This window comes from Pygocentrus nattereri, chromosome 17 (genome assembly GCF_015220715.1).
Source record: "Pygocentrus nattereri isolate fPygNat1 chromosome 17, fPygNat1.pri, whole genome shotgun sequence".
Lineage (NCBI taxonomy): Eukaryota > Metazoa > Chordata > Actinopteri > Characiformes > Serrasalmidae > Pygocentrus > Pygocentrus nattereri.
In genome coordinates, this window is record NC_051227.1 from 11,233,465 (window position 1) to 11,244,999 (window position 11,535).

The following is an 11,535-nucleotide window of genomic DNA, read 5'->3' on the forward strand; positions in this document are numbered from 1 at the left end:
TTATGGAAATGCCTTTCATTGCAATTTGACTCTATTGGTTTTATTTGGCCCTATGATGGACTGGCGACCTGTCCAAGGTGTATCCTGCCTTCCACCCAATGACCTATGGGATAAGCTCCAGCACCCCCACAACCCATAAGGATAAGCTGCTTAGAGGATGTGTGTGTGTGTGTGTGTGTGTGTGTGTGTGTGTGAGTGTGTGTGTGTGTGTGTTTTTGTGTGTTTGTGTGTTGTGTGTGTGTGTTGTTGTTTGTATTTGCCTCCTGTAATCAGTAACCACAGTGTGAGGCTCTGTTGTTGCTACGACCAGCGGACATCACTCTACTGCCCAAAGAACACACTGGTCTAAATATATTTCCAAAACAACCCAATGACATCACAGAGACAAATTGAGGGAAGTAATACTTTACGATGTGCTGCAATGGTGTAGCAGTGAAGCTGCTTATGTTCCCAGATTATGTTCAGTTTTTAGATTTATACATTTCACAGCTCCATCAATTATTACAGCATCAATATGAATTATATTTACAGCTACATCCTTTTCAACTAGTGGAACATCAACCAGCAGTAAAGTCTGAAATACTGCCGCCTGGCGGCGAACACGAAATACAGCATCCTGACCACATGGTGCAGCCCAGAATGAGCTAGTTAACCCAGCGAGCGTTGCTGTGCTCACTAATACTCCTCTTCATACACATTAAAACGGAATGGAACAGACCTGGCAACCACAGTGTAAGGCTCTGTTCACGCTTCGATCAACTAAAACAGGCTAATATTAGCACAGCTCAGGTTTAATGAACTTAATTTCATTAAAATAACTCTTTAAATAAAGCGATCTGGAAAAGCCCCGCTGGGTGTGCTGGTCTCTGTTACATGTATTTCAAGACAGTGGGGACAAAAGTGGAATATTACAGCACTTTACGGAGTTATCTGCAGTTTTGCTGGGCTGAACACGTGCCGACCGGCAGGTGGCGCCAAACCCACTTAGGAATTGTGTGTGTGTGTGTGTCTGTGTCTGTGTGTGTGTGTCTGTGTGTCTGTGTGTCTGTGTGTGTGTGTCTGTGTGTCTGTGTGTGTGTGTTTCTGTGTGTGTGTGTGTGTGTGTGTGTGTGTGTGTGTGTGTGTGTGTGTCTGTGTGTGTGTGTGTCAGGATTATCAGCCATTACTTAGATTTTTTTTAATTAGTCACTATTTCGAGATTTTAAGTCAACATAAAAAAACATCAGAAATATTAAGTTAACATTTCGAGAAAATTAGTAATCACTTCGAGATATTAAGTCAGTATTTCACGAATACGAACGTTCTTTAAGTGTTCTTTAGTACAAAATGGTTTTATCTGCTCTCCGAGTCCGCTTATGCTTTTATTTGTGTTTGTTTGTTTGTTTGTTTGTTGCGTTGTTGCGCTTTGAAGCTGATCTCGACCCCGCCCATCCACCCCGGTCTCCATAGCAGCGGCTGCGCGAGACGCTGAGCGGCTGATCACAGGAAGGCGAGGCCGAGCCGCGAGACGCGCGGCGGAACCCTCGCGCAGAGTTCGCTTTTCCGGTGGGAACCATTTAGTCGGAGCGCAGATTTCGCTTCTTGAATTTTGAGTTTTGGTTGCGTCGCTCGCGGGGGAAACTCGCCGCCAGGTAACGTCAAAACGAGGCGGGTCAGAGCAGAACTGGACCCGCAAGCAGCGCGCACAGAACCGCCGGACGGACCCGGGTTCGGGCTCGGGCTCGGGTTCGGGTTCGGCCCTTTAGCCGCCGTTAGCTCGGCTCCGCGCAGCTGTGCAGGACCCGGATTCAGATTTTATGGCTTTATTTTATAGAAAAACCCAGAAAACATTTCAAAGCTTCTTATTCGCTAACCTGTTGTTCGAATTTCCCCGTTCCACCTTAAATATGTGCAACTGCCATTATAACGCTCCCGGCGTCAGACCGTAACTGCTGCACTGTTTAAGGTGGAACGGGACGGTTCGGTTAGAGAGAAGCCGGCGTGCGGGAGTTTCCTGCGTCTGAGGTCATAAATATCCGGACGTCCAGCGCGTTTAACGCCCCTGAACGCGCGGCTGGTTTACTGGCCTGTGTGTTGATGATGTGCTGATGATGTGGTGATGGTGATAATGATGATGTGCTGATGATGGTGATGATGGTGTGCTGATGATGATGATAGTGATGATGATGATGATGATGATAGTGATGATGATGATGATGATGGTGGTGATGATGATGATGGTGTGCTGATGATGATGATGGTGATGATGTGCTGATAATGATGATGGTGGTGATGATGGTGTTGATGATGATGATGATGGTGGTGATGATGTGCTGATGGTGTTGATGGTGATGATGGTGTTGATGGTGATGTGATTGTGATGATGATGTGCTGATGGTGATGATGATGATGATGATGATGATGATTATGATGTGCTGATGGACATTATAAACCACACTGGGTAGTGAAGGCAGCGCTACTGGACCAGGAAGGTGGGCAGGAAGCCCTGTAAACACACAGCACATGAACTGGACCTGAAGCTGAAGCAGCTAAAGTTCTGCACTTTGGTGTTGTTGGGTTCGGTTTCTCCGCGTCGTGCTCGTCAGGGAAGTGTGTGAATAAAACCGCAGCTCTTGGTCTAAAAATCGAAATTTAAGTTTGAAAACAGCAAATCTTTAAACCTCCTGTGATCCCCATCCGGGGAACCAGCCATATATATTCCACTAGGAAGCTCCAGCTGGGTCTGTTCATGTGGAGAGATGAGGGAGATGACGGAGATGAGGGAGATGAGGGAGATGAGGCAGATGACGGAGATGAGGCAGATGAGGCAGATGACGGAGATGAGGCAGATGACGGAGATGAAGCAGATGAGGGAGATGAGGCGGCTGTCTGATTATTTCCCAGTATTTCTTTCAGCTTGTTTGTGTTTAAGGGTCAGGAGCTTGAGGGCTTTGTCCGTGCCGGCTGCACAGCTGTATAGTGGTTTATAAAGGCTGTCGTTTCTGCTGTAGACCTGAACTTTTAATCATAGCTGTTTTTCTGTGTGTTCAGTCATGTCTACGCTCTTCCCCTCGCTCTTCCCACGAATGACGGAGTCTCTGTGGTTTAATCTGGACCGGCCATGTGTGGATGAAACAGAGCTTCACCAGCAAGAGCAGCAGCACCAGACATGGGCAAGCCAGCCAGTTTAATCAGAGTTACGGCCTGGTTCGCTCTACTTGTGCCGTGCTGACTTTATGTCCTTTTCCAGTTACAGAGCATTGCTGAAAAGGACACCAACCTGTTGCCCATTGGAAGACCCATCTTTGAGGTAAACTGGCTGCGATTATGGTGGTGATAATCGGTGGTGCACACAGCTCTGTAGGACGAGGGATACTGAGTGAATAATTCCTGTAACCCAAGCTGCGTAGAGTAGAAGTAGGAATTAGAGTTTTGTTCTGTGCAGTTAATTGGCTGTAATTAAGCCACAGGGGCCCGTATTACAGAAACTTTGTATCTTTAGTCCCACATTTATGAGTTTTCACAAAATCATATTTCAAAAAGCAAGTCACGTCTTAATTCTGGAATTATATCCAAAGTTATGATGCATGTTTATTTATCTTATAACATCTCAAGCTAGGAAGCCTTAGGTCCGAAACCCCACGCAAAGACACGAACGCAGACGGGGGTTCACGCGTAGGTGCGTTCGAAAAATGCGTCACAAGGCATTTCATGATGCGACGCAAGCACGAGCTGCATTCTGAGCATGACAGCAAGGGGCGCTATAACGACAGCCAAGCCTGACTAAGCGGTCTCGCATCACTAGCGTGCTTCTCAGCTGCCGCAGCAGACGATGCACTTAAGTCTCACGCAAAGACGGCATTAAAATATGATTAACTATAGCAATTCCGATCCAGGAGAAGAGGCAAAGCAGCTCGCTCTCCTCTGCCGTCCACGTTTAGCTGCTGAGGCTGGAACAACAGTAGATCCCTCTCTGATCTGTACTCTAGCGCCCCCTTCAGTACTGAGCGTTTTAACCTCCACAGCAATGCAAGAACGTGCGGTGAGTTTGTACAGAAGGACAGACGTTTCCCGTGCGTTGACCGAGCGTTCACATTTGCGTTCGGGTTCTTGCGTTGAGTGTGTTTCTGGCCTTTAACTGCTCAGTAGAGATTGATCATTAGCCCCTTTAAGTGCAGCTAGTACATTTGACAACATCCTCTTTCTACTTCTTGTGCAGACATTTGATGAGGAGGAAGAGGAGGACGACGAAGACGAGGAGGACAGTGAAGAAGACTCCGAAGAAGATGAAGACATGCAAGACATGGATGACATGAATATCTACAACGAGTTTCCTGATGATGGAGAGATCAACGAGGTGAGAAGTCAGTGGTTACAGATACGTCCAACATTTGTGCTGAAGTCTGGTAACAGGAGTTATTCAGGTAACCATGTGGAATTGAATTCTTCCTTTACTTTGCCATTTCGTCCTGGGACTTTCCAACAGTCCCCGTTGCAGAAGAAAGCACAGTGAGTTGAGTCGTAATCCTTTGTTGAATAAAAAAAGACATGATAAAACGGAGGTCAGTAAAAGTTGTAGGTGTAGTATATTGTTATCCTTAATTTGGCTCCAAAACTGTCATTAATCTAGGCAGAAATATCAGAATTGTGAATGTCACAAGGCCACTTCGTAGCCCTTTGGCTTCATGTGTGAAGCCCTTTTGCCTGACGCTCTTTGCCTGAAGGTTTTGCCTTTAGCAGAGCAGCCTTTATACTCCACAATTTAAAACTGTGCTCAAAGAGTTCACATGTAGCTAAGGAACACATTCTCAGGACATTTTAATTGTACCAGGTAGAAATTACAGCACATTTTATGGGTCATCCACCCCCCCAAGTTTAACTTGAAAAGACCATAGAGTGGAGGTGAAGAGGAAATTCCTAAAATCCAAAGCACACTTCCTCATCTGCAAAACACGGTGGTGGGAGTGTTACGGCCTGGGCCTGTACGGCTGCCACGGGTACTGGCTCACTCGTCTTCCTTGATGGTGTAGCTGCTGATGGCAGCAGCCGAAGTAATTCTGTGGTGTATATCTTATCAGCCCAATGCCTCCAAACTAATTGGGTGGCAGTTCATTCTATGACAAGACAGTGATACCAAACATGCATGCATCAAAGTTAAAACTGGAAAAATTACTGACTGGTCGAGTCAGTGTCCTGATCTAGATTTCATTGAGAATTGAGAATACCTTTCATGTGATGAGCAAAAACCTAATGAGGACTAGGCCCTTAAGCAAGCAGGAGCTGAAGGTGGCTGCAGTACAACGCTGGCAGAGAAGATTTGTGTACCTATCATGGTTTTTAGGCTAGTTAGGGTGGGTAGAGTTAGTGACGGTGTGAGTACTGAGTGTCGGCAGATACTTAAGGGTAAGGTGTTGGTATCGGAGATGATAATGTATAATAATATGTAATAGAATAATAATGTATTGGTGCTTTCCTAAAATGAAATATTTGGATGTTTTTTCTACTTGTGAGCAGCTGAACATTGCACAATGTGCTTTTTGGGTGTGACCGTAGTGCATAAATCAAGTTGTCCCTCTTCATAGTTTTTTATGATGTGTGAATTAGTTATAAACATCGTCATCCTATTCTAAAATCACACGACCCCGCATTACATTATCTGCCCATGTAAGACTAATCCCATCTGAACAGCACCAGTGATTTTTGAGGTTTTGCGTGTTGTGAGCTCTCCGTGGTCATGCCGGTCAACTCTTCTCTATATGGTAGCGTTGGTAACACTGAGGCCTTTCACGAAGTAACCTCACCTTTAGCTTTAGAGAAGAAAACAACAGAAAGCTGGAAACGATGCCTTTACGGGCTTTAAGTGTTTTACACAGGCAGGTACGCCACCTTTCAGCTATGTAGCATCATGTGAGGGGGAGAGCCGTCTGGTGGGTGGGAACTGTATGTAAATACAAAGCGATAAGGCTGTAGATCTCTAGGACTGTGGATAAAACTAGTGAAAGTTTATATTCATAGTCATTCGTGAAGAAGTCACACAGTCACGCTGCTACCATGGACTTCCAAGTTCATTTGGCAGCTCAGTGGCAGTTTATGAGATGACAGCGCTGTAGCTCATCCAGCGAAGGCTCTAAAACACTACAGTGTAGTATAGTTTGAAATGCGCTCATTAGTGTAGTAGGTAAAGTGTTGGGTCACAGTTCTAGATCAGCCACTGAGACGTGTTCAGCAGGCCAGCAGCTCCAGTGGCTGATCATTGCTCTGTTGTGCTGCTTGTTAGCTGCTCATTAAAACACACCAAATGAAAGTTTGAGGTATGTTCTGATTTATAGGTGCATTTATTGTCATATTTTTTCCCTGTGATATGATATGATGTTATTTGCCAGCTCCTTTTTCCAAATTCGTTCTACATACAAGGAGCCTGAATGTGACTGCTGCGCCATTTAAGGTGGAAGGGAAAATTCGAACTCTGTGTTTGAGTTTTAACAGTTTGGGTAGCTGCGTTTACTAGTTTTGGTAAAATCTCATGCATTGGAATGTTCTGAACTTGATAGGTGTGCAGGTTGTACAGATCCTGTCTACTAATCTGGCTGATCTTCTAATCGTAGCGTTTTCTAGGGTTTATCTTTTTTGTGGTCATTCTGGCCTACTTTGCTTGATCTTCATGTGTCTGCAGGGTTGTAGCTTCTTACCTTGTACTGAGTAGCATTAGCTCATCAGCTCATCTGAAGGGGCAGCCCCCATTAGCAGTCCAACACAAAAACCTACACACTGCTCTTTGACTATTTTTGAAAAATAAATCATTTTCACCTTTATTCTTCTGCATGCTTGCCATTGTGATTCCTGGTTCCCTTCATGAGCACTGGTTTTTAAAAAATTGCATCAGGTCACTTTAAATGACTCTCAAAACACATTGTTGGATTTTTTTTGCCATGTAGAGCTCATTTGGTTATAGCTGTATGAGTGCACAGAAGCTGCATCATTTACTTTAAATAATCCAGTTTTTTTCAACATCATTTTCATCAGCCTGAACATGAAAATCACATGAACGTGATTCCAATTAATCACTGTTGTCCAGTGAGAGCAGCGGTGGCTGCATGTTCCATCAAATGTGTATATATTGTATATACTGTCTGTGGTTCCAGGTCTTCCATTATTTTAGCCTCTTGCTCTCATGCTGATCGTGTTATAAGGGGAGCTGCTTTACTGTTGTTTGCTTTTAATGACTTGTTGCTCTTTGGTTTATCCGTAGTCCTCCTGTGAGCACGGTCCAGTGTGTGTTGTTGAAGGCGTTCTCTGGTTCTCTGGCTAAAGTTAATGGTATAACTGATATTGCTGACATCAGTGCTTTGTTTTGCTTACTTCAGCCTTGGTGACCTGCAGTGATGAGTAAGTTAACCATGGCAGTAGCTTTTATCAGGGATTTATTGAGAGAGTCATTATTTCAGTAAAAGGACTACAGTCACAGAGTCATAGCAATAGCTCGTATGCAGCTGGGCTTCAAGCTGGCTCTACAGATGGTTGGAAGGGTCAAGCTATGAAAATGTATAAGTTTCCCTATTTACTGTGTTAATAAAATAAGATGTTACATATAGTCATGATTGAACCATGGAGAAATAAAATAAACAGTTCCACTGTAATGATGTGTTTAATCATGCTGTGCCTGATTAAAAGTGGCTGAATCAGTGCTGTTTCTTATTCAGGTTGACATGGAGGGCGCAGACCAAGACCAGGACCAGTGGATGATCTAGACCTGAGCGATCAGTCTTCTACCTCCGGATCTCTCATCGGAGAGCAGAGCGGCTCAGTGGGAGGAGTAGGTGTTTGTCTGCTCAGCCTGGAGTCCAGTGTGTACTGTGATGGAGATTTTTTGTTTGTTTGTTTGTTTGTTTTTGATATTTAACGCCTCCATAGACTGTATAATGCAGTTTTTGGACAGCCTTTGAAGGGTGGGTGTAGACTAAGCTTTGTTTCTGCAGAACAGCTCCAGGTGCCAAACAACCATGACTTGCCTTTTTATGAGAAACAGCAGAGAATACTTTGCATTGTTCAGGGAAACCAGATCACGAGGGCTCATGTGTAGTCTGTTGCGTTGTAGCTATCAGGTTGTAACCCACTCAAGGACAGGAGGCTCACAAAACAAACACGCACACAGTCGTATCTTTCAAAGCCATTGTTTCTCCAAAATACAGCTTTGTTTTGTCTTTATGAAGTGTCACGTCAGGCAATAGAGACTACTAAACCTTGAGTGTGAGAAAAGAGTGTGATTTCATGAGGTCATTATACTCATTATACTCTATACTGTTTTATGGAAAACTTGATGACCAGGCTAATTGTAAGCTGTCAGACTTGGAAACTGACAGAGATTGGATTCATGTTGTTTGTACAGCAGTGTACTTGTGTTTTTACTTGTATAAAGAGGCAAGGCTGTGTTTATATATAAATAAAGCTTGTGAAGTAGGCCTGTCTCAGATCTTACATAATAGCCCAATTCCAGTGGTTTGAGCTGATCACAGTCATTTCCCATGATTAATAGCTTTCACAGTCGTGTGTTTGGGCTGCAGTGAACAGAAGGTGAACTGGGTGCGTTTTCATCAGTTGGGTTGAGTTAAATAAAAGAAAGCAGAAATGAGGCCTGAGCAGTATCTAAACTATTTTGATTATCTATCACATCACCTTCACCCCAAATGCAAGGTCTGCTGCAGTCTAAGCTACTTTCTAATCTAATTTATTAGAAATCTCGAATAAAACATCACATGTTGAGGTGGCCAACATCTTTCGGAAATGATTTCTCCTCTCATTTTAAAAGCTGTTAAAATGTACAACACACAGAATATATAAGTGCATCAAACTGGCTTTGCTGTACAGACGCATGTTCGTGAGATCCTGGTGCTGTGGGTTCACGGCAACTTGCATGCTAATAGTGCCCTCAGTGAAGAAACTTCACACTGCAACACGCCCAAGTGCTTTACATACTGAAAACAAGGGGGTTTGTGAGTCATTATAGCGGAGTCACTCTGGAAGTCAGCGGTCAGACACCTCATCGAGACATCAGGATACTTAATCTGAATGGAAAAACATTGACTTTGCTTGTTAAAGCCCTGTAGTAATTCATTATTTTAACAGAAAAAGCAGGTAAAACATGTTAAAAGTAGTCTACCCAGGGGTGGCCAGGTTAAAGGCAGTATTTTAGCAGGGTGGTGAACGACTCTGGGGGGGAAAACGAACAGTTAATAACGTTCTTCTGTGCTTATATTAGACCTACATTACTGTACATGCACATAAAAACAGCTGGAGCTGATGTTCTGTTTGTGATGAGGTTTAGGATAAAAACATTGTTTTTGTTCCTTGTGTCATTTCTACTGTTGAATAGAGTGCCATTGGTTAAAATCATGATCAAAAGCAGGGGCCTGTCAGAGCAATGATTAGCCACCCCATAACGTTTCAGTAGATTTCCACACTAAGGTGTAAACATTCACTAAGGGTAGGTAGAATATTTCCCTCATGATCGCTTTATTGATGATAGCTGACTATGTCACTTGCACAACTGAGGTGGCCTCAAAGGTCCACATACATATATATGTATGTATATATATATATATATATATATATATATATATATATATATATATGTGTGTGTGTGTGTGTATCCATCCATCCATCCATCCATCCATCCATTTTCTAAGCCGCTTCTCCGTCAGGGTCGCGGGGGGATGCTATATGTATTATATAGTTAACTCCTTGGATGGCTTATTTTGATCTTGTAGTCTGATATTTGTATCAAATATGCAAAAATGTCTGCTGCATTCTGGGTCTTCAGTACTGAACTACATAGGGAGTGAAATTTACCACTCAGATATTTAACAGCACTTCAAGTGGTTAAATGGTTGAAGTTTTCAAACTATTTTCGGCACTGAATTGGCTTTTACTGCTGTGCCTTCTGGCTTTGTCCTCCTTTCCATAATTTGTGATAATTTGTGTGGCTTCATCTGTCCCACTGTGTCACTGCTTAATGGCCTTTAAATGACAAAGTAGCACTGCTTAATGATCTGCCCAGTACCCAAACATCTCAAACTCTTCATATTTATATCACTCCCCATTATCAAAAAATACGATCTGTAATTTATCAGAAGGCTGATCCTAATTTATCAGGATCAGCCTTCTGATAAATTACTCCAATACATATAGAACTACTGCGCTGTTGGGAACTGTCTGTGCTGCTTTGAGCCCTGAATTGAGGAACTGGATGTCAATAACAATTACATGAAGGCAAAGAGTTATTGAGAGTTATGTGGGATGTGGCCAAATGAATATTCCTGTATTTAAAAAAAAAATACATCTTGCATCCACAAGGGGGCGCAACTGAAGTAAAACTAACCTATAGCAATGACAAACAGCGCAGGCTTCCAGCACAGTCGTTTGTCATGGGTAGTCATTTAATTATTTAAACCAGGCGAGTAATATGTTACAGTGACATGGCAGAATGTTTAACTGCGAGTTATTGATACTGTATTGGTCACATTGCTTTGGCCTGATTATACATGCATAATGTTGCTTCATGTTATTTAAAATCACTACTTTGAAAGAGCCGGTTTATCTATTTGGATCAGATGGCCTAGATCTAAAGATGATCTATAAGAAGCTGGTGGTTTCTTCTATTTTCAGCAGATTTTACTCTGACACACATTACATTTACAAGCATTGTAATTCACTTCACTGTGTATATAGTGACGTCCTCATCACGCTGACCATCACACAGATATCTGCAAGTATAACAGCCTCCACTCTTCTAGGAAGGCATTCCACAAAATTTTGAAGTGTGTCAATTTGTGGGAATTTTGCTCATTCAGTCAAAAGAGCATCTGTGAGGTCAGACACTAATGTTGGTAAAGAAGGCCTCGCAGTCTACATTCCAATTAATCATAGAGGTGTTCAATTAGGTTGAGGTCAGGAGTTTGTGCAGGACACTGTACCTGTGCTACTGAGTTCCTCCACATCATCCATGTCTTTACAGAGCTCGCTTTGTGTACACTGGGAAATTCATGCTGGAACAGTCATACTGCAAAGCTGGAAGCATAAGAATGTGCTACAGCATCAACATCACCCTTCACAGCAACTGAGGGGCCCGAACCCTTAAAAACAACCACAGCCCATCATCCCTCCTCCTCCAAACTCTACTGTTGGCACTATGCATTCTGAGAGGTGGTGTTCCCCCAACATCCACTAAACCCAGATTCATCATATTGCCAGATAGTGCAGCATGATTTATCACTCCAGAGAATACTTTTCTAGCTCTTTACACCCCTCCAGCCAACGCTTGGTATTGCATATAGTGATCTTAGGCTTATGCGCAGCTGCTCATCCATGGAAACCCATTTCATCAACCTCCTGATGCAAATTTTTTGTGCATCCAGTCCTTATGCTTCATGTTGCTTCCAGAGGCAGTTTGAAAGTGTAGTGAGTAATGCAAGTGATTTTCATGCAGTACATGCTTTATCACTCCGTGGCCACAATCTGAAAGTTTGTGGGCCTACCACTTTGTCGCTGAACTGCTGTTCC

The 11,535-nt window shown here is 43.2% G+C and overlaps 1 protein-coding gene across 2 annotated transcripts; it reads left to right on the forward strand.

Annotated features, from left to right (window-relative positions):
* The first annotated feature begins 1,457 nt into the window (after positions 1-1,457).
* Positions 1,458-8,454, forward strand: anapc15 (anaphase promoting complex subunit 15). Of its 2 annotated transcripts, none has more exons than XM_017682885.2 (5): positions 1,458-1,545; positions 3,031-3,152; positions 3,230-3,289; positions 4,199-4,336; positions 7,680-8,454. In XM_017682885.2, exons 2-5 carry the CDS (start codon positions 3,033-3,035, stop codon positions 7,725-7,727), a joined length of 366 nt encoding a protein of 121 aa, XP_017538374.1. In that variant the 5' UTR covers positions 1,458-1,545; positions 3,031-3,032; the 3' UTR covers positions 7,728-8,454. The 2 variants fall into 2 exon arrangements, with proteins under 2 accessions (XP_017538374.1, XP_017538373.1); XM_017682884.2 differs by having other exon boundaries at positions 1,483-1,631.
* Positions 8,455-11,535: the final 3,081 nt, after the last annotated feature.

What these genes read in the sequence shown, in the direction of transcription:
- anapc15 (XM_017682885.2), top strand. Translation starts at nt 3,033, where the DNA reads ATGTCTACGCTCTTCCCCTCGCTCTTCCCACGAATGACGGAGTCTCTG. An exon ending in AGCAGCAGCACCAGACATGG is followed by an intron (nt 3,153 to 3,229) that starts GCAAGCCAGCCA and finishes GTCCTTTTCCAG; the next exon opens with TTACAGAGCATTGCTGAAAA. An exon ending in TTGGAAGACCCATCTTTGAG is followed by an intron (nt 3,290 to 4,198) that starts GTAAACTGGCTG and finishes CTTCTTGTGCAG; the next exon opens with ACATTTGATGAGGAGGAAGA.